The sequence below is a fragment of the Haliotis rufescens genome, unplaced genomic scaffold, assembly GCF_023055435.1.
Source record: "Haliotis rufescens isolate VD_foot unplaced genomic scaffold, xgHalRufe1.0.p SCAF_9, whole genome shotgun sequence".
NCBI classification, from domain to species: domain Eukaryota; kingdom Metazoa; phylum Mollusca; class Gastropoda; order Lepetellida; family Haliotidae; genus Haliotis; species Haliotis rufescens.
This window is the reverse complement of record NW_025964383.1, coordinates 41,675,488-41,699,600: the sequence shown is the minus strand read 5'-3', so window position 1 is coordinate 41,699,600 and position 24,113 is coordinate 41,675,488. Positions and strand designations below refer to the sequence as shown.

At 39.6% G+C, this 24,113-nt stretch overlaps 1 protein-coding gene across 7 annotated transcripts in view; it reads left to right on the top strand.

Annotated features, from left to right (window-relative positions):
- Nucleotides 1-6,185: 6,185 nt before the first annotated feature.
- LOC124111080 overlaps nucleotides 6,186-24,113 on the top strand; it is a 78,026-nt gene continuing 60,098 nt past the window's right edge. For 3 of the 7 annotated variants that reach the window (XM_046470653.2, XM_046470651.2, XM_046470652.2), the window contains exon 1: nucleotides 6,206-6,735. In XM_046470653.2, coding sequence (XP_046326609.1) covers nucleotides 6,681-6,735 — 55 coding nt within the window. In that variant the 5' untranslated portion in view covers nucleotides 6,206-6,680. Of the gene's footprint in view, nucleotides 6,736-24,113 lie in introns of all 7 variants that reach the window. The other 4 variants (XM_046470649.2, XR_006857380.2, XM_046470648.2 and 1 more) reach the window with 4 other exon arrangements.

The following is a 24,113-nucleotide window of genomic DNA, read 5'->3' as shown; positions in this document are numbered from 1 at the left end:
ACATACACATATGTACACAGGCATACACATATGTACATAAGAAACACAAAGCAACAACTTTGGGCAACATCGGGGTAACATGATACCGTATTGTGATCTTCTCCTGGCGGAGTAGGGGCCTGGGTGGCCCAGTCGTCTAAGGCGCCGCGATTCGCTGTGCAGAGTCGCGTCCCTTGGGTACGCCAGAAACCTATGATTGTGGGTTCGATTCCCGGTTCGCCCCGATTATGTTTCTAGGTTTGTCAGCATCATACCCGTGCTCGTGGGTTTCACCGAAGTGGTAAACGTCTGAGGCCTGCATCACATCGGGTTTTCCTCCAACATTAAGCTGACACGCCGCAATATAACTGGAATACTGTTAAAAGCGGCGTCATTTCACCATCATTTGTGTAAACAACATCGCAACTAACTGACCGACTTTTAATTTAAAAGAACGCGAAACGAACAAATGCTTCGTGTTTAATTCATCTTCAGCGAAGTTAAACACGAGTAAGTATCTTGAAAGTGGAAGAGAGCGGTTTTGCATTCCACATGTTTGCAAGTAAGTCAATCACTAGAGGCAAAATTTCGTTTGTTGTTTAACGCCACACTTAGAAATATTCCAGCTATATGACGTCGGTCTGCAAATAATCTGGTCTGGACCAGACAATTCAGTGATTGACATCGATCTACAACCAAGTCAGCGAGATTGACCATCCGATGCCGTTATTCGCCTCTTACGTCAAGCATCGGGTTGATGAAGACAAATTCTAATCCAGATGTTCACTGCCTGCACATTTGTTGATACATCCTGTTTTGATTTTTTTTTAAAGTCAGCTTCACAAAAATGCATAAATCAAATACACTCAACATTAGCATTGAAGAAGATATAATGTTATGGGGATAGGCCCTTATCACTGTACATTTGGTGTCAATGGTCAACATGAGAAGGACATATTGTTGAATATTGGAATATATCTTGAAGTAGGCACTTTCACACACACTGGACTAGTTCCCTGTATCATATGTAATATCTTCGTTTTCTTTAGCTGGCACGGGGGACCCAGTCGTCTGAGGCGCCGCGATTCGCTGTGAAGAGTTGCGTCCCTTGGGCACGCCAGAAACCTATGATTGTGGGTTCGAATCCCGGTTCGCCCCGATTATGTTTCTAGGTTTGTCAGCACCATACCCGTGCTCGTGGGTTTCACCGAAGTGGTAAACGTCTAAGACCTGCATCACTTCGGGCTGTCCTCCCACATTAAGCTGACACGCCGTGATCTAACTGGAATACTGTTAAAAGCGGCGTTAAACCCAACTCACTCGCTCATTCGTTTTCCTTCACCCTCAAATACCACGCCCCATTTTCAGACCGCCCCATTAAGAAAGTACCCTCGTTTAGATAATTGTATGGGGTCGACAATAGAAGTCCCACCATGAAGGCACAAACACATCAAGATGGAAAGACATGCTTTGCCTGATGCAACCCAGTAACGGAACCAATGTAAGGAATAAGAGCTCCAAATGAACTGTTACATGCCTGGAACCCAACCTCTCTTTCGTACATGTAATTGTAGACATCTGCGGTCCTTTCCCGAAATTAAAAAGTTGGCCTTAAAACTGAGTCCGAAATTCTACTTTCCTTCATTGCCGTTAAAAAGGAACAATTACTCTTGCGGGCGGACCGATGTGTGGCCGCAAAAGACGAATACAGACAAAAATATATTTGTTATTTCAAAAAGGGGGCCGCGATTCGCTGTGAAGAGTTGCGTCCCTTGGGCACGCCAGAAACCTATGATTGCGGGTTCGAATCCCGGTTTGCCCCGATTATGTTTCTAGGTTTGTCAGCACCATACCCGTGCTCGTGGGTTTCACCGAAGTGGTAAACGCCTAAGACCTGCATCACTTCGGGCTTTCCTCCCACATTAAGCTGACACGCCGCGATGTAGCGTGAATACTGTTAAAAGCGGCGTTAAACCCAACTCACTCACTCACTGTTATTTCAAAACGTTTCCTTTAAATTTATTTACCTTTCAGTTAGAACTACATTGCCTGTTCTCACTGGTTGACTTGCTATGGGTGAACTATTTGTGAACTGTTTGTGATTGAAATATCTACGAAGATTTTATTTAAGAACGAGATTGTAAATATCCTCTATTAGGAATTTACCTTGTATTTAGCGAACCTAGTGTTTATTCCTATTCAATGTTTATTTCTAATACCGCATATGTACAATATGATTCTATACTTCTATCTTCGATAGCGATTTTTATTACAATCAGTTCTTAAGTTTTCCTGGAATGAGCGCACTAATTTATGACGATAAAAAGCTCATCGTTTTGTAGGTCAAACAGTGACAATAGGTAATTTAGTTGCAATTGAAAGGTTAATAATTTTAAAGGAAGCTTTAAATACATATGTACTAAAACACACTTTAGATACACGTGGTTCCATTAATGCATGTCATAAGCTCTATGTATAGAACACACAGCGAAGGCCGGATCACATTTTCCGCTCATGTTCCTTTAAGATCAATAGATATGTCAATAACCGTTCAAGTTTATTAAATATCATGCTTCGTGTGCCTAGAAACAAAATAATAGGTCTCCGTGTTTTCCTGTAACTTGATAATGCTTTGCACAACCGGTTCCGCAAATGTTTCCTGAGCGTGCAAATATCAATAGGAAATCCCCTCGTATTGATTTGGACTAACTAATTTCATCAGAGGTGACAGACATACTACCGAAGGTTCAGAAAACTCTACCGACTGACAAGTGTTGTCGGATCCGCTACGAGTTAACTGTATTGGGGTAGCGCTCGTTGTGAGCCTGGGTTATTACCAGCTGGAGTCTCTGAAGAAATAGATATCGATCCATCTGTGGTATTTGTTTACAGAAGATGCTCCTAATTCGATTTGTCGTTCGCCATCTGTCACTGGTACATCTGCCGACCGTCAATACGTAACTCAGAGGGACGGATATCGTGTAGCACATTGTTGCATGAAATGGATGGAGGAATAGATCTCGTGTAGCTGACTGTTGTGTGAGAGGATGTTGTTCCACGAGGCACATTGCTGCTTGATTTAGAGGGATCTTATGTAGCACATTGCTGCTTGATTTAGAGGGATCTTATGTAGCACATTGCTGCTTGATTTAGAGGGATCTTATGTAGCACATTGCTGCTTGATTTAGAGGGATCTTATGTAGCACATTGCTGCTTGATTTAGAGGGATCTTATGTAGCACATTGCTGCTTGATTTAGAGGGATCTTATGTAGCACGTTGCTGCTTGATTTAGAGGGATCTTATGTAGCACATTGTTGCTTGATTTAGAAGGATCTTATGTAGGACATTGTTGCTTGATTTAGAGGGATCTTATGTAGCACATTGCTGCTTGATTTAGAGGGATCTTATGTAGCACATTGTTGCTTGATATGGAGGGATCTTATGTCGGACATTGCTGCTTGATTTAGAGGGATCTTATGTAGCACATTGCTGCTTGATTTAGAGGGATCTTATGTAGCACATTGCTGCTTGATTTAGAGGGATCTTATGTAGCACATTGCTGCTTGATTTAGAGGGATCTTATGTAGCAAATGGCTGGTTGATTTAGAGGGATCTTATGTAGCACATTGCTGCTTGATTTAGAGGGATCTTATGTAGCACATTGTTGCTTGATTTAGAGGGATCTTATGTAGCACAATGCTGCTTGATTTAGAGGGATCTTGTGTAGGACATTGCTGCTTGATTTAGATGGATCTTATGTAGCACATTGCTTGATTGATAGGGATCTTATGTAGCACATATTTGCTTGATTTAGAGGGATCTTATGTAGCACATTGCTGCTTGATTTAGAGGGATCTTATGTAGCACATTGCTGCTTGATTTAGAGGGATCTTATGTAGCACATTGCTGCTTGATTTAGAGGGATCTTATGTAGCAAATGGCTGGTTGATTTAGAGGGATCTTATGTAGCACATTGCTGCTTGATTTAGAGGGATCTTATGTAGCACATTGTTGCTTGATTTAGAGGGATCTTATGTAGCACAATGCTGCTTGATTTAGAGGGATCTTGTGTAGGACATTGCTGCTTGATTTAGATGGATCTTATGTAGCACATTGCTTGATTGATAGGGATCTTATGTAGCACATATTTGCTTGATTTAGAGGGATCTTATGTAGCACATTGTTGCTTGATTTAGAGGGATCTTATGTAGCACATTGCTGCTTGATTTAGAGGGATCTTATGTAGCACATTGCTGCTTGATTTAGAGGGATCTTATGTATCACATTGCTGTTTGATTTAGAGGGATCTTATGTATCACATTGCTGCTTGATTTAGAGGGATCTTATGTAGCACATTGTTGCTTGATTTAGAGGGATCTTATGTAGCACATTGCTGCTTGATTTAGAGGGATCTTATGAAGGACATTGTTGCTTGATTTAGAGGAATCTTAGGTAGGACATTGTTGCTTGATTTATAGGGATCTTATGTAGCACATTGCTGCTTGATTTAGAGGGACCTTATGTAGCACATTGTTGCTTGATTTAGAGGGATCTTATGTAGGACATTGTTGCTTGATTTTGATGGCACTTATGTAGGACATTGCTGCTTGATTTTGATGGATCTTATTTAGGAAATTGTTGCTTGATATGGAGGTATCTTATGTAGGACATTGTTGCTTGATTTAGATGGATCTTATGTAGGACATTGTTGCTTGATTTAGATGGATCTTATGTAGGACATTGTTGCTTGATTTTGATGGCACTTATGTAGGACATTGCTGCTTGATTTTGATGGATCTTATGTAGGAAATTGTTGCTTGATATGGAAGTATCTTATGCAGGACATTGTTGCTTGATTTAGATGGATCGTATGTAGGACATTGTTGCTTGATTAAGATGGATCTTATGTAGCACATTGTTGCTTGATTTAGATGGATCTTATGTAGGACATTGTTGCTTGATTTATAGGGACCTTATGAAACACATTGTTGCTTTATTTTAAGGGATCTTATGTAGCAGATTATTGCTTGATTTTAAGGGATCTTATGTAGCAGATTATTGCTTGATTTTGAGGGATCTTATGTAGCACATTGTTGATTGATCTAGATGGATCTTATGTAGGACATTGTTGTTTGATTATGATGGATCTTATGTGGGACATTGCTGCTTCAATTTGATGGATCTTATGTAGCACATTGTTGCTTGATCTAGATGGATCTTATGTTGTACATTATTGCTTGATTTAGATGGATCTTAAGTAGGAAATTGTTGCTTGATATGGAGGGATATTATAAACACATTGTTACTTGAGACGGGGGGGGGGTCGGGGGGGGGGGGTCATGTAGCACATTGTTGGTTGAGATGGATTGATCTCATGTAGAACAGTATTGCTTTAGACGGAGGGATCTCACGTAGCACGTTGTTGCTTGATTTAGATTTAGATGGATCTTATGTAGGACATTGTTGCTTGATTTATAGGGACCTTATGTAACTCATTGTTGCTTGATTTTGAGGGATCTTATGTAGCACATTGTTGCTTGATTTTGATGGATCTCGTGTAACAGATTGTTGTATGGAGCAATGTATTGCGAATAGTATATGACTGTATGAAGTAGAGCATGAAGTCGCCATTGGCAAACAGCTGTGTAATGTATAGCAAGAGATCCCCTGAAGCATACGACTGTGTGCTGTAGAGCAACATATTCCTTGCAGCAGACAGGTGTGTGCTATAGAGCAAAATATTCTCTGTACCAGACAATTGCATGGCCAAGGGATGTATAAAATGACATGAGGGGACATAGTCTTGTGTCGCCTGCCACATTCGACTGTATACGGTTATTAGGGGAAAGCGATATTTCCGGAGCACATCCAAAGTGTTTTTCGTCTAATATCAACAATTACAGAGACAGGCCCGTGTCTCTCTTCACTGCGATATATTTCTTGAGTATTAGATTAGAATTAGGATCATGTTGATGGGTCTGGGCTTTTTTTCTTTTATCAATGACGCAGTTTCTTCCAGACCATATTCCGATATAATCAATGCATTAGCCGTCGTCTACACCTTGTCATTTCCTCTAACAGTATTTGTCGTCTGCAATTTTGAGCGGGATGACAACAGAACTCTACGAGTTCATAGCACGGTCTCACTTCTGCTTACAAATTTACCAGCGATTGTGCCAGTTTCCAAACTTACTTAGGTGTCGTCTGCTTCACATCTTTAACTGAAACACGCCGTTGATGGGTTAATGAATAGTGCTTCACGTATTGATGAAGAGGACGAAGGAGTCTCGCATCCCTAGCTTGGGGGAGCTTTGCAGGGTCTGAGGCCACTAAGCCGATGTTTGGCAAATAATGATTCACCCCTCCATGCTTGGTACTTCCCAGTTCATTTAGGAAGTACTCCCAACCCACTTTAGAAATCATCGACAAGCGGGCTGGTCGAACGGTGCTCGTAAACGTATTAACGGTCATAGGCGATTTTCGATTTTTGTCGATCGCCTAATGTTCACTATGTATTGCCTGTAACAAGCGATAAGCGCACCAGACGACAGTCGTTCTCGTGGCGCGTGCAGCGGCAGACGACAGTTGGAGCGCGCAGTTCTGCTCATATATGGACTATAGGTACCTATTGATGGAAGCCTGCTCGCCGGAAAAGATTATCCCAGTCTTTCGGGATGTGATGGCGCCATAAGAAGCAAACATGAGGAGTGTTACTATTGTGCTGGTGGAGCTGTTGCTTCTTTCCATGGTGTACGGTAGGCTCATTTATATGTTCGATTTGCTACTTCGTAAGAGCTATGTTTGTTTCAACTGCTATCGATTATCTCAGCGAAACGCCACAATGATCGGCTGTGCAAGCAGCGGTTGTGACAGAGGCAGCACGGACGCGACAATTGTTCGTCTCCCTCACTCTTCCCGCGCCTCGTAAGCTTTTCTCACACGATCACCCGCTGGGTAGTACCATTTTTTGAACCGACTAAAAGGATACAGAAACACGTCATTCTTTTTAGCGTTGCGTGATCTCTCAGCTGATCAACGTCAGAGATTTAGCCTGTCACCGCTGAGGAAAACACCTTTGTTTACACATTTGATTGTATTTGTAAGGAACTACGAATATTCATATTTCTTTCTCACCGAGAGTTGAATAAAATTTCGGAGGAATCGTGTCAAGACTCGGAGAAAATATAACCAACTGTTATGAGAACATGACCTTATATGGTAAAATCTTAATCTGCTCACATATCTAATGCTAAGGCTAGGACAATATGGCATCGGTTGTGACCATTACTAATTACAAACATTTTGATAGTTAATAGAACTACTTTAATCAACTACGGTACTATGTTATATTGTATTTCACAAAATGTCGACAGATGGGATTTGCCTACAAGTTTCTATTTGGTACTTGTAAATATGGTTTCATCAATTAATTCACATTGACTGGATAATATTACTTTTTTAGAAGCACATACCAATACTTTAGGTAAGGGCGTACTATAGTGTACACTCGATGCTTTCATTATTAAAAAAAGATTGTGGTTTGTGTCACCTGAGAGGTATTGAAAGCAATATCAGAGCAGAACACCATTACAAGTCTTATACCCATGTTGGAAATTAAACCCGGGAATTTGACAAGAAGTGGATCATGTTAACCTCTGGTATAACCGTCATCTAAATAACCGAATATACATATACGGAGCCTGGACGATACAAAGAAACGCATTTCTAATTATCTCTTCTTCAAAGTTCCATGAGTTCGGCGTCACAAAAGACGTTAAGAGTTCGTAATGGTTGTTACCCTTTCTGGCGGTCGGCCTCAACGGGAAGCAACAAGGACTGGATTGCTCGGAGTATACTGTGTCGGAGAGGGTATCCATGTTAAACTACAGCATGGTATCTCAGTTGGGTGTTGTAATTTCGTAAAACAAACGAGTACGTAACTCTTAAAATGAGACATTTCGTAACCCACATCGAAAGTAATGTCGTACCCCTGCCTAATCAATAAAGTAACACGTTTATTTTTGGGAGTTGACGTGCAACATGAATTAAAACTCCAAAAGGTTTTATAACTTCTAGGACTGACTTGATATAATGCAACAATCTAATCATGTCTCGACTACGTAGATGATACTTTAATCCACGTATATGATCCACTGGCAGACATAGTTGATTGTAAAGTTATTCGCATCGGATTGGTAATTTGCACACATTGCATGCCAATAAAACATGTTTAATGTTTTACTGTGTGTTAATGAAAGTTTATATTTGAATGTTATAGTGAATGAATGGTTGATTTTATGAATATGGAAATCTCATCAGCGTCTGTTTTGTCCTGTCATCCCTACATACTGAATGGACTGGTCCACTACCCACAACCTCTTGACATTGTGATTATCTTGCCTTTATAAGGAATTGTGAAATATGAAATAGATTTTGCGAAGCTAATACTATAAAATCCATATACACACACACACACACACACACACACACACACTCACCTATCAAGTCAATCTGATATACTAGTACTCATGTACCCACCCAACCCACCCCCCACCCCCACCCCCACACACCATTTCACCACCTCGCCGAATTTAACAGCTTGACCTTCTTTCACCGACATAAACTACGTTCAAGCGCCAGTGTCTCCCGATCAGAATTGACGTTGTTGAAATACAATACCAAGTAAAAGTTCACAGAGATCGTTATTTTCAATATTTTAGTAGTTGTAATTCGAGCCTCTCCTGGATTTTAAACAGGTCTGCGACATTAATGTTTCATGTAGGCCGGCTGCGTCATAAGAGACATTCACGTGAGACCATTTTGCCATATGTCGCTTCAATGATCGTTATATATAATTATATATACCTGTGTATCGTGATGATGGACCAGGCGTACAAACACACACATTCGTATGTTGTCTTACCCGCGGTCCGTTATAACATTACGTTATAGACATAGGGCTTAAACTTAAACTGATGTCAGATGTATGGGAACTAAATATGTGTTATGAATATCATATTTGTCAAAAAAGGTTTGGGTTTGTTTTGCCGCAAGGCGAGTGCTTCAAGAGCCGTATCGAATAATATTATCACTACGATTAAATACTGAAATGATTGAGCATAAATATGCACTCCATTCTGAGTCGAGAGGTGATATAAACATGTAATGTACCAGTGATCGTGGGTTTCGTCAAACTGTGAATACTTAAGAAAAGCTTGACATTCCTCCTCAAGTTGACGCACAATGATATAGAGCAATATTACACGTCAAGGCACGATTATCCCACGAAACACTGGGTGTAAAAGGCAAAATAGCGGTGAATTCAATGTGTCGTCACAGAAAACACATCCACTTTCTCCCTCACCTTCCTACCCAGTATTTTTTATGATAAATAAAAAATAAAAAATGGTCAATACTAGTTGGTTGGAAGGTGAGTGAGAAAGTGAATGTGTTTTCTGCGATGTTAGATTGATATGCTGTTTAAAGTCAAATTTATTTGAACCTACTATAATAAGTCGTTTCATGAAAGTAAGCACCTGTGCATGTTTCACATTACATTACAATTGTATGACAGACTTCGTTACTTTTGGGGATGTATTTTGCACAAATAAACTTGTCTATTGTTCCTTAACAATGATAACGTTTGATGTAAATATAATACGCCAACACTAGAGAATAATCAGTCGCGATTACCTTCTGAAACAGAAGGGAAAATAGCAGTGAAATTAAATTATATGACTGGATGAATAAACATCATGATCAGTGATGACACCAGGTGTTCGCGACAAGGGTAAACGTGTCCTACCCTACCGGTACCACGTGCCACTCACACTATTTGCTTAACTAGTGTTTGTTTCTTGCCTGACGTTGCACGACCTTACTCCTGCCACATGACATGATAAGACAATCAAGTGATGGACCAGACAATCCAGTGACACGATAGCGCATTTACTGATTAACCAACATTTCAAAATATACATTTTTTCCGATAATGAAAAGAGAAACATATCTGTTTACACACAACACATTTTCGTCATCCATGATGTCGAGTGAAGGATGTCATTGTGAATAAAAAACCCGAGGAACTGATGACCACTTCGGTCCACATTTTAGGGAACAGATTATGTTTTTTCCCCAAAAAAACCTCATCCCTCCCCCTTGATCAACAAATGATCCGCTCTTTTGGAGACCAACAGGAGCCTTAACCCTAGTCGAATGACGGATAGTATTTACAGTATAGAAAAATATGTGTTTATCACTGTCAAAATGTATTTTATATCCAGTATGGCCCTGTTTCATTTATAAATACACCTACCCTACTCCGTCATTAGTGAAGACGTTTGAAATTATATCCAGTTTCTTGTTCCTCGTTCAAGCAAACAAATCGAATATAGCACGCAATTTAAAAGTAATTCTTATTCAAGAGCTCCTTTCGTGCAGGCTTGAAATTACAATATCGGAAACTGTATTTTTAAAATTTTTTTTTACTTGTTTATGGGTTCGTGTTTTTATGTTTTGGAAGGTTTCAATAAACCCATAAAGGTCTAATGACACAGACTGGTTTCAACTGCTTGTTATTGGACTCTTCAAATGCAGGGATATTCATAAGTCTCACGTTTTCACGCGCGTGGTCACGTGGACATAAAACATCACGCCAGTTACAGCTTATGTAACCTTTGAATAAACGCCACCAGTACAAGGAGTAATTTGACAGTGGAGACTGGCACGGGCATGCTGTTTTAGCGACGAGGGTCTTTCAAACATATAAGTGTCAGGAGACCAGACAGGGACATACATTGAAATATGTGTCTTATATGAGATATATATCAGATGTTGCGACAAGGAAACAGATTGATTTATGTGTTTTACATACATTGTAAGATGTTTAGACATGTTAACACTTTTGATATATGGGATTCAGTATAAGATACGTACATTGTAAGATGCTGCTACAGGGACATGCTTTTGTATATGTGTCTTGTATACAGTATAAGGTGTTGAGACAGGAACACACGTTGGTATGTATGTGTTTTACTGTAAGATTTTGAGAGAATGACACGCATAAATATATTGTGTTTTAGATCCATTATAAGATGTTGAACAAGGTCAAACATTGATATATGTGTTTAGACAAGGGCAAACACATTGATATACTGGTATGTGTTTTAGATACAGTGTGAGGTGTTGAGACACACATTCATATAGCGTTTTATATAATATGCCATTGTGAAATGTTTACAAAAGCCATCACATTTGATAGACGTGTCTTTCACACATTGTCAGATGTTGAGATAAGCAAGCACATATTATTTGGATCTTACGTACAAAGTAGCATGTTGAGACAAGGACGTAAACTTACATGTTTGTGCATACGCTGTAAGACAAGGACGTAAACTTACATGTTTGTGCATACGCTGTAAGACAAGGACGCTCAATGCTATGTGTGTCCATACGCTGTAAGGCAAGGACGCTCATGGACAATATAATGACAAGGACGCACAATATAATGCTACGTGTGTCCATACAGACAATGCTCAGACAAAATACAGACAAGGACGCACAATGATATCTGTCCATACGTTGTAAGACAAGGACGTACAATATAATGCTATATGTGCCCATACGCTGTAAGGCAAGGACGCACAATATAATGCTATATGTGTCCATACGCTGTAATACAAGGACGTACAATATAATGCTATATGTGCCCATACGCTGTAAGGCAAGGACGCACAATATAATGCTATATGTGCCCATACGCTGTAAGGCAAGGACGCACAATATAATGCTATATGTGTCCATACGCTGTAAGGCAAGGGCGTACAATATAATGCTATATGTGCCGATACGCTGTAAGGCAAGGACGATCAATGCTATATGTGCCCATACGCTGTAAGGCAAGGACGCACAATATAATGCTATGTGTGTCCATACGCTGTTAGACAAGGACGCACAATATAATGCTATATGTGCACATACGCTGTTAGACAAGGACGCTCAATGCTATATGTGTGTGCATACGCTGTAAAACAAGGACGTACACTTACATGTGTGTGCATACGCTGTAAGACAGGGACGCACAATGATATATGTCCATACGTTGTAAGACAAGGACGTACACTTACATGTGTGTGCATACGCTGAAAGACAGGGACGCACAATGATATATGTCCATACGTTATAAGACAAGGACGTACACTTACATGTGTGTGCATACGCTGAAAGACAGGGACGCACAATGGTATATGTCCATACGCTGTAAGATGGTGAGCAGAATAAGAGGCAGCAGTAGTTCGTGTATCAGCTGTTTCAGGCGAGGAGTTGAAGGTTGAATATGAACGCAAGCTAATGAATAATTTCATAAAATCACAAATATTGTCACACATGTTGCAGGTCGTAGGAGGTGTCTACAGTGTTGGTACATTGTGTCTTCGTGGAGAAGTGTATAAAGAGTTTCGCAATATGACATCTCGATCTTCTTAATGGCGTTTCAACCGTACAGTACACCGTATGGTCAGATATACTATATTACATGTATTAATGTCTGTCTGGTAGTATCAGATTTAACAAAGCTCCTCTAATTTGACATCTTCGCGTCTAAATTGAATTGTCTAAGCCCCGTACATATTCACCGCCAAGATCAACACACTATCGATCGATGATAAAACATAATATCGATGTGCAACTAGTCCTCATCTTTGTTAACGGCGATTTTCTATTGCGATCATTTCGTTGTCTTTGCCGTGCATAAATATCGTAAACATTGTCTTTCTTCCCTGACCGTCGAGCCGTAATGTTTCTGATAATGAAACACGCTGTGTTTCTGGTATCATTGACGCACCTCAACAAAGATGCGTGTATGTAGGCTGATGAATATTTCGATTCCCTTATGTGTGGGTTTTCATGTGACATAGATACGAATATACTTACCCCGACAATTGGACATGCAGATTCCCGTTATTCAATGCTTCCAGAACAAACGAATGAATGTGAAAGATGATGTGATGTGATTAATTTTATTTCACTGTCTACCGATGGCGTCGATTTGACATTGCTTAATGACGAACGACAGTTTGAGACGTTAAACAGTCCGACATAATATGCATGACGTTAAACAGTTCGACATAGCATGCATGACGTTAAAACGCCCGACATAGCAATCTTGACCATTAAACAATCCAACATAAAATGCGTGACGTTAAACAATCCTACATACCATGCGTGACGTTAAACAATCCCACATAAAATGCGTGACGTTAAACAATCCTACATACCATGCGTGACGTTAAACAATCCTACATACCATGCGTGACGTTAAACAATCCCACATAAAATGCTTGACGTTAAACAATCCTACATAACATGCGTGATGTTAAACAATCCTACCTAACATGCGTGACGTTAAACAATCCCACATAACATGCATTTCGTTAAACATTTCGAATTGGCATGTACAACCTTATACAGCTCGAAAAGGCATATTGACACTTGCAATCCCAAATGATGTGTATGGCGTTAAACAGTTCACTAAATCATACTTGGCGTGTAAAAATCTAACAAGGCATGCATGATGTTTAAACAATCCGAAATTATACACATAATAGAAACAAGATGATGTACAAGAATTCGATATGGCATGCAGTAACGTGTACCAGGGAATGATAAGTGGTTCCTTAGCATGATATGAATTAAACAATCCGAATACTCACATGCATCAGAGAATGATTTGTGTAATACGATCATATGGTTGCCTAAAAATCCCATATGTTTTGTTGATTTGCGCTGGATTTCCATGAACACATCAGAGAGGAAACATTATCACTTTTGCTTCATTTTTTACATATATCGCAGATAACGCGCTATTATTCGGATATCTATGCATCAAACATTGCAAAGATGAGTAAGTAGGATTAGTTTAATGGTAGAAATGAGGACGTTTTCATATTTGACGACGCATCAGTCCGATGTGATTCTCTATTTTGACCTGTACCACATATTCTCGTGTTTGTGAACACTTGACTTGCCTTGTTACGGATGCCAGAATACGTTCACCTGCTCATAAATACCTGGTATCAGGTCTAAATGATAGTGATTAATAAACACATGTTTATGATATAGTCGGAATCGTGCAATGGACTCTTCTTTTAGCAACAGATTCTTAGGATTATGGAAAGGGTTCAGTCACTTGTATTCATACACCATGAAACGTGTGAGTACCCACTTGACTTTTCCTCGTTGGGATCCGTGCGCAAGATTCGTTGAAAATGGAATATCACTGTTTTAAACATAAAGTGGTTTTCTTTTGCATTTGTGCTAGACAATAAATTTGTCCAGCCAACATTTTTGGTTTTGAAAAAAAATTAGAATAAAGTATTTTGAAACACAAAACCCTACTGCCTTCTGGAATGTAGAAAAAACATGTAATTTTTTTTCTACAATGTCGGACAAACAGAGTTAAAGTGAATAAACCGTCTGTGTTTGCAGAATGGGAAATATCATGTTGCTGATAGGAAAGTGAAAATAAGTTACACATATATTCACTGACTTGATCAGCCTTCAACTTTAAACATCATATAACAATCCTTTTCAATCAGTAAGATTGAAACAAATACTCTTGACACAACTCTTTAAAAAAATCGTTACATACGACAAGCTACAATCCGACACTCTCGTTAGTCACTTGTTAGGAGTGTCGTAAGCATGCTTATGCTTTGTTGTGGATGCCTATATACGACGATCTATTTGAGTCTAGATGGCAGGACCGTTATTGGAAACCTATGATAATACTGAATTACATAATGTATGCGTTGCAAATCTTGTTTAACAACCATTTTTAAAATTTAGAATAACTTATTATAACAGTCGAAAAGTGTATCCCCTATAATGTTCACTGAGAATTATATTATAAAAAGCGACAATTTCCGTAATCGTAAGAAATATCTACTAAGCGTAGAGTCCATTGTACGATTCCGACTATACCATAAGCGTGACATTGTAATAATATGGTGCTGCTTGTAAGATGCTGACCAAGTGTTCTTCATGTACGTTGTCCCCCGAGGCTTTCTATAACTGGTTCTATGCTGACCAGGGTTAAATTCACTGAGCAAGGAAACCATTTTACACTTCAACTAAATCGATTGCGGTGCTTTGTACATGGATGTGATTCCCAGGATAGGAACTGCTCAATATCACGAACGTGTATTTGCGCTCGTATCATGACATCTTCTATTCAATAACATCGATATGTGGGTAATAATTAGGGCGTAATTAGGGTAATTTTGCTTGGCGATGATCAATTCCAGCTTAAACACGCCATGAGATGTTGAATACGTAACCTTATGACGTTCTATGGGGTCTTGAAAATGTCAATGACAACAAACCCTTCATCAATAGTAAAACTAATTAGATTCTACCAATCCCAAGGTCCTCATTTTACGTTGATCAGCGTGGAGGTCAATAGTTTAAATATGTATTTGTTAGGTCCTGGAATATCTTCATTGTATTTCAATTCAGTATAACAATTAACGTTCATTCCAAGCATTGCTTAATCCCAAAACGAAACATTTTTGGTATTATTTGGACACACGGTTGTTTTCCACAGATTCTTAAATTGATGGACGTTATAACACTGGTGTCTTGTGTACAACGGGAATTCTATAGTGACGTATGTAGGACACGTGTTCCTAAAGGTCTTTCAGCCTTTAAGTTTCGCTCTATGGGTTCCTTTACATAGAACATAATGGACCATCATATCACACCTTCTTATCTTGTTCTGGAACTGCAGCACTTGAAGGGTGTTTGATCATAGTTTGTTTCAACAACGACAGCCAGTGATTCTTCGAGTGTGGAATCTGAATATATACAAAATATCATATTAAACTACTTCCAACCTCAACCACAATGGTTACAACTAATGCTAGAATACCAGATATATATTCAAAGACGCTTTGGCTACAACTCCTTTGGCTACCCCAATTTTCACAAACGCAAATACTATAGCCTTAAGGCTAGACACAAATGCTAATACTACAGCCTTAAGGCTAGACACAAATGCTATTACCACAGCCTTATGTGTAGACACAAATGCTAATACTAAAGCCTTATGTGTAGACACAAATGCTAATACCACAGCCTTATGTGTAGACACAAATGCTGATACCACAGCCTTAAGTGTAGACACAAATGCTAATACTACAGCCTTATGTGTAGACACAAATGCTAATACCACAGCCTTATGTGTAGACACAAATGCTGATACCACAGCCTTAAGTGTAGACACAAATGCTAATACTACAGCCTTATGTGTAGACACAAATCGTAATACTACAGCCTTAAGTGTAGACACAAATGCTAATACTACAGCCTTAAGTGTAGACACAAATGCTAATACTACAGCCTTAAGTGTAGACACAAATGCTAATACTACAGCCTTAAGTGTAGCCACAAATGCTAATACCACAGCCTTAGGTATAGACACAAATGCTAATACCACAGCCTTAAGTGTAGCCACAAATGCTTATACTACAGCCTTAAGTGTAGACACAAATGCTAATACTACAGCCTTAAGTGTAGACACAAATGCTTATACTACAGCCTTAGGTATAGACACAAATGCTAATACCACAGCCTTAAGTGTAGACACAAATGCTTATACTACAGCCTTAAGTGTAGACACAAATGTTAATACCACAGCCTTATGTGTAGACACAAATGCTTATACTACAGCCTTAAGTGTAGACACAAATGCTTATACTACAGCCTTAAGTGTAGACACAAATGATAATACCACAGCCTTAAGTGTAGACACAAATGCTTATACTACAGCCTTAAGTGTAGACACAAATGCTTATACTACAGCCTTAAGTGTAGACACAAATGCTTATACTACAACCTTAAGTGTAGACACAAATGCTAATACCACAGCCTTAAGTGTAGACACAAATGCTTATACTACAGCCTTAAGTGTAGACACAAATGCTTATACTACAGCCTTAAGTGTAGACACAAATGCTAATACCATAGCCTTAAGTGTAGACACAAATGCTTATACTACAGCCTTAAGTGTAGACACAAATGCTTATACTACAGCCTTAAGTGTAGACACAAATGCTAATACTACAACCTTAAGTGTAGACACAAATGCTAATACCACAGCCTTAAGTGTAGACACAAATGCTTATACTACAGCCTTAAGTGTAGACACAAATGCTAATACCACAGCCTTATGTGTAGACACAAATGCTAATACTACAGCCTTATGTGTAGACACAAATGCTAATACTACAGCCTTAAGTGTAGACACCAATGCTAATACTACAGCCTTAAAAGTAGACACAAATCTTAATACCACAGCCTTAAGTATAGACACAAATGCTAATACTACAGCCTTAAAAGTAGACACAAATCTTAATACTACAGCCTTAGGTATAGACACAAATGCTGATACCACAGCCTTAAGTATAGACACAAATGCTTATACTACAGCCTTAGGTATAGACACAAATGCTAATACTACAGCCTTAAACGTAGACACAAATGCTAATACTACAGCCTTAAGTGTAGACACAAATGCTAATACTACAGCCTTAAGTGTAGACACAAATGCTGATACTACAGCCTTAAGTGTAGACACAAATGCTAATACTACAGCCTTATGTGTAGACACAAATGCTGATACCACAGCCTTAAGTGTAGACACAAATGCTAATACTACAGCCTTAAGTGTAGACACAAATGCTAATACTACAGCCTTAAATGTAGACACAAATCTTAATACTACAGCCTTAAGTATAGACACAAATGCTAATACTACAGCCTTAAATGTAGACACAAATCTTAATACCACAGCCTTAAGTATAGACACAAATGCTAATACTGCAGCCTTAAACGTAGACACAAATCTTAATACTACAGCCTTAGGTATAGACACAAATGCTGATACCACAGCCTTAAGTATAGACACAAATGCTAATACTACAGCCTTAAGTGTAGACACAAATGCTTATACTACAGCCTTAGGTATAGACACAAATGCTAATACTACAGCCTTAAGTGTAGACACAAATGCTAATACTACAGCCTTATGTGTAGACACAAATGCTGATACCACAGCCTTATGTGTAGACACAAATGCTAATACTACAGTCTTATGTGTAGACACAAATCTTAATACTACAGCCTTAGGTATAGACACAAATGCTGATACCACAGCCTTAAGTATAGACACAAATGCTAATACTACAGCCTTAAGTGTAGACACAAATGCTAATACTACAGCCTTAGGTATAGACACAAATGCTAATACTACAGCCTTAAGTGTAGACACAAATGCTAATACTACAGCCTTAAGTATAGACACAAATGCTAATACTACAGCCTTAAGTGTAGACACAAATGCTAATACTACAGCCTTATGTGTAGACACAAATGCTGATACCACAGCCTTATGTGTAGACACAAATGCTAATACCACAGCCTTAAGTATAGACACAAATGCTAATACTACGGCCTTAAAAGTAGACACCAATGCTAATACTACAGCCTTAAAAGTAGACACCAATGCTAATAATACAGCCTTAAAAGTAGACACCAATGCTAATACTACAGCCTTAAAAGTAGACACCAATGCTAATACTACAGCCTTAAAGTAGACACCAATGCTAATACTACAGCCTTAAAAGTAGACACCAATGCTAATTCTACAGCCTTAAACGTAGACACCAATGCTAATACTACAGCCTTAAACGTAGACACCAATGCTAATACTACAGCCTTAAACGTAGACACCAATGCTTATTCTACAGCCTTAAACGTAGACACCAATGCTAATACTACAGCCTTAAACGTAGACACCAATGCTTTTTGTACAGCCTTAAACGTAGACACCAATGCTTATTCTACAGCCTTAAACGTAGACACCAATGCTAATACTACAGCCTTAAACGTAGACACCAATGCTTATTCTACAGCCTTAAACGTAGACACCAATGCTTATTCTACAGCCTTAAACGTAGACACCAATGCTAATACTACAGCCTTAAACGTAGACACCAATGCTTATTCTACAGCCTTAAACGTAGACACCAATGCTTATTCTACAGCCTTAAACGTAGACACCAATGCTAATACTACAGCCTTAAACGTAGACACCAATGCTTATTCTACAGCCTTAAACGTAGACACACATATTATAACTTCACGGATTCCTCTTCATGTGCGTGTATCTAAGGAGTGAGTGAGTGAGTTGGATGTAGGGCCATTAATATTTACATTAGTAGCCTTATCAGATTTGTACCGTCTGCACAACATGTACAGTATGCATCGAAAATGGTAATAGTTTTCGCGATAAGCAAGTCAAATCACAAAATAGGTGAATCTACAAACCAGTGGACACATCGACGCTATGCATGCCTCAATAAATTCAGTATGTGTCAAATAATCTGCTCGATTATTGTTTATTGTAATAAAAGCAGATTGTTTTGCAGGCCATGAGACATACTTGCGTTGCAAGAACATATTACAAAACATGACTATATACTACCAAATACAATTTCAAGGTCACACGATAGTCTGATCAATGTAATCCGTGGGTTCTCGCAAATGCAATTGGCGTCGCACCTTCATCAACTTTGAGTAATGTAAAACACAAGTGCGGAATCAGTCTATTGCACTATGGTGCAGGCAGAATATAATATGCATTAGGAAACGAAGTGCATGGCTTACAAGTTCACCGAAAGAAAGAGATATACTTGCAAACACTTTCAGACTTCCAGTCTTCGACATAAATGAGTTCCAATCAAAAATACCATATTGCTAAATCTTGGAAATGTCAGTTCTCCACGTTCTTTCAAACTTGAAAATGTTTCTTTTCCTTCCAGTGAAGATTGAAACACTCTTTCTGAGGTCTCCTGACGCTGGTCCAAGTTATTTGAAAGGTTTAGTGATGCTTAGATTTAATACCCTGTTTTGTTTAGCCATTATGTACCAGTCCTCATGCCACTACTTGTGCATATTATACGCATATTTCGAAAGTATTGTAAAATAGTGATCAAAACATAATTTAACCAGTCCTGTTGCGGCCATTCTAAAAATATTTCTATTCCCAAGTTTTTGGAAACAATTAATTTGAGGCAAACGATTTCATCAGCCGATGAGAATATCAAGGTTAAACATCGTGAAGTCACACAAGGTGTGATATTGACACAGGACAATGCACCTTTGCACAAGTATGTTGTTGCTTTTGCAGCTATTTGAGTGGCTTTGAACACATTGAACATCCTCCTTTTTAATACTAGATTTTCTCGTCTTATCAAACGTACAAAAAGAACCCTATGGCAAACATGATGTAAATGTCATTGTCACCGTAGGTGACGTTTTACACCAACAGGAGGCATCCTTTTACACGACTAAGATCCAGGCACTCCAGGATATCTGGTATAATTGATTGGACCTCGGAGGGGATATGTTAACAAATAATTAGCAACCAAATCCATCATACTGTCAATCTCAGTTAGGCTCAGAACCTTTCATCCACCCTTCAAACCACTCGAATGTGGACTGCAAACCATTTCTCATCTTACACACTGATGCTTCGTCAGCCATTGAAAATGTCCCTCGTGAACCACTTAATGACATGTAACGAAGACTCACAGGAACTGATATAAATGTATAGGTAACACATACAGCCATTCAAAGTGCGCCCTAAACGGATTAACTTCACGAGAGCAAGACGTAATTGGAAAACAATGAAATCAAGTCTCCACATATGTATTAAAGTAAAGGTCAAACGACCATGAAAATGGAAATCTTTAAATGGCAAATCGCTAATGGAAATCAACCAGCTTATTTCTGAGTCACACATTGCCATTCCTGTGATTATCAGCAGGTTTAGCGTTGTTGAGAATACTTAACCCCACATTAACTCCAACATCGGCAGTTAGGAAGGGTAATTTGTAAATATTTCTGTAAATTCTAGACAATCGGTCGGAGCAGCGCTGTGAGACTCCTGCTGTGCACGTGGTGTATGCTCCTGATGCTCATAGAGGAAAAGGACTACCACCAGTGGAGTAACGTTTTTCGTCATGCATGTGCGTGCAAGGGTGGCCCAGTCTTGCAAGGTGATGCAATTCGCTGTGCATAGTACATCACGCTGCCGCGCCGTGATTTACCACATGTGTTCATTCCCGCAGTGTTTGAAATAAGAAGAATACAGAGGCTGCCATCAGGACCGCAGATTTTTGAAGCTGCAGGTCCCAATTAAACTCTTCAGGCCCTCATTTAAAGATAAAATTGAAGCTTATTGTCACAAATAAATCGACACATTAATTTACTGCAGGCCGTAAGGACCAATACAAACTTGAAACTACGGACCCGACTCAAAATCTACCTGCCACGGGCCTACTTGCAGGCGTTTATTTGGAACACTGCACTCTCGTATAAGATGGTGTTCATTACAGAAGATTGATGGATTTGGCTGTGATTTAAATCAGTTTAGGGGTTGTCCTGGGTATATAAATGGGCAATATTAGTGATCGTATATTGTTTTTCCACAATACACAATACCGACTCACTCATTTTGAGTGAGTGAGTTTGGTTTAACGCCGCTTTTAATAGTATTTCAGTTATATCGCGGCGTGTCAGCTTAATGTGGGAGGAAAGCCCGAAGTGATGCAGGTCTCAGACGTTTACCACTTCGGTGAAACCTACGAGCACGGGTATGGTGCTGACAAACCTAGAAACATAACCGGGGCGAACCTGGATTCGAACCAACAAACATAGGTTTCTGGCGCGCCGTAGGGACGCAACTCTGCACAGCGAATCGCGGCGCCCGTGGCCCCCCTTTCATATCAGTACGGATTAAGGCCAAATTACCTACAAATATGTCTTAGAACGAGGACACGTTGCTGTCATTTCATTGATGACCTCGTCTTCGTACCATGTGTCTGTAGTCATGGTTACCTTTTGTGTTTACTTGATTGGTCAGTGGAAATCATTCATAAACGCTGATTGATAAGAACTGATATTTTCTCATGGTTTGGCAGCTGTGTTTGCACGACGGGAATGTCAAGTCATTGATTGATAGGCCGGACGTCATGACAGATGGGAGGGGGGGTTGGGGGGTTGGGGGGGGGGGGGGGGGTTGGGGGGGGGGGTGCAGATTATTGAATAGCTCCGTTCTCTCTCACTCTCTCTTCTCCTTCTCCTTCCCTGTCTCTTCTTCTCTTCCTGGCTCCCTACGCCTCCCCCTCTCCATCTCGCTCTCTCTCTTCCCCCACTCTCTCTCCTTCCCTACCCACCTCTCTTTGCCTTCCTCTCTCTCCCTGCATACCCTCCCTCCCACTCACTCGCCCTGCCTCCCTCCCTCCCTCTCTCTTCTAGCATCCCACCCTTCTCTGCCTCCCTCCTTCACTTTCACACTCTGCATCCTGTTCTCTTCCTGCCTCCCACCCTCCCTCTCGCCCTGTGTCATTCACTCACTCTCCTTCACTTCCTCTCTCCCTGCCTGCCTCGCTAAGTCTCCCTCACTCATTTCCGCTCTCTTCCTGCTTCCCTCTCTCCTCTCTCTCTCTCTGCCTCACTTAATCTCCCTCGCCTCTTTCTCTCTCCATCCCAACTTCTCTCCTCGCTCGCTCTGTCTCTCACTCACTCTTCCTCTCTCCCTCTCGATATCAACCTCCCTCCCTCTCATTTTCTGCCTCCCTTCTCTCTCTCTCTGTGTCACCGCGGCGTTAAACGTAACTCGCTCAAACTACCTGTTTTCCTTTACCCTCTCTCTCCTGTTCTCATCCGTCTTGAGTGAAAACCCGTTACTGTGACATATCGTTATGATTGTGATGGACATCCTCACACTGTGCCGAGCCTGGTCATGGAATACAGATATCTATCAGAAGATTTGCCGTCTCTTGCAATGCCGAACCCAAAACAGACAATTTTTTCCTGAAACATTAACAATTGTAATGGTAATCACAATACACATTTAACACTAATTAATCATTACTTTGAATACTTTTATTCATAATGTCCGTGTTTAATTTCGTCGTTTGATAGTGTTAACAAAACGTGACAGTAATTACTATTAGCTATTGCTGTTTTATCATTGATAAAACGTTTTGGAAGCTTTGTTGTTTTGAATTTTGCAACCGTGATTAAAATCTTTTGAGCACGAGTAGCATCATGCTCGCTGAACTCTTGGTAGAAAGAGCATGCTCGAATGTACGTCAAAATTCGTAAAAATGTAGACACCAGAGACTGGAGCTGCTAAAATATTTCTCGATATAAAAGGGAAAGTAATCTAAACAATGTCTCAATTACCTTAAACAGGCGAACAAACAAAATGCAACAAATACAATTACCCGTTTCCAGTGGGTTTTATGGATTGGAAACACACTAGGGTTGAAGGAAAACATGTTTGAGGTGTTTTTATATTATTATTTTTTAAACTCATTTTGTAAACACGGATTGCTTCCTGTCTACAGTATGACATGATTTGAAATTGAGAAGCTGGTAGTTTTCATTGGCTATTTGTGCTCACTTTCCGTCTTATGTAAATACCTACAAGGTCATAGGGTTTATAATCAAAGATGTGGTAGCTGATATTCTACATTTGTCACGTATGCTCACTTTCCGTCTGATGTAAACACCAACATGGTCATGGGGTTTATAAATAAAGATGAAGAAGATGATATTTTGCATTTGTCACGTATGTTCACTTTCCGTCTGATGTAAACACCAACATGGTCATGGGGTTTATAAATAAAGATGAAGAAGCTGACATTTTATATTTGTCACGTGTGCTCACTTTCCACGTATTGTAAAGCCCTCCAGGGCCAATGTTTTATTATTAAAGATGGAGAAGCTGATATTTTATATTTGGAAAGTATTATCACTGTCTATGTTACTGATAGGTAGACAAGGTAATATCGTTCATAATGAAACGTGCATCGTATCCTTGGGACTTGTCTTAATCGTACATATTGTGTAAGTATGTAAAAGGTGATCAGATTTCTAATTTAATATGATATTATATAGAAGCTGACATTTTATCCATGAGACACGCGTTCATCTTCGCTACAATGCGATACGACTCATTATTCAAAATTAGCTTCAGCCCTCGCAAAGAACACACAAGAATATT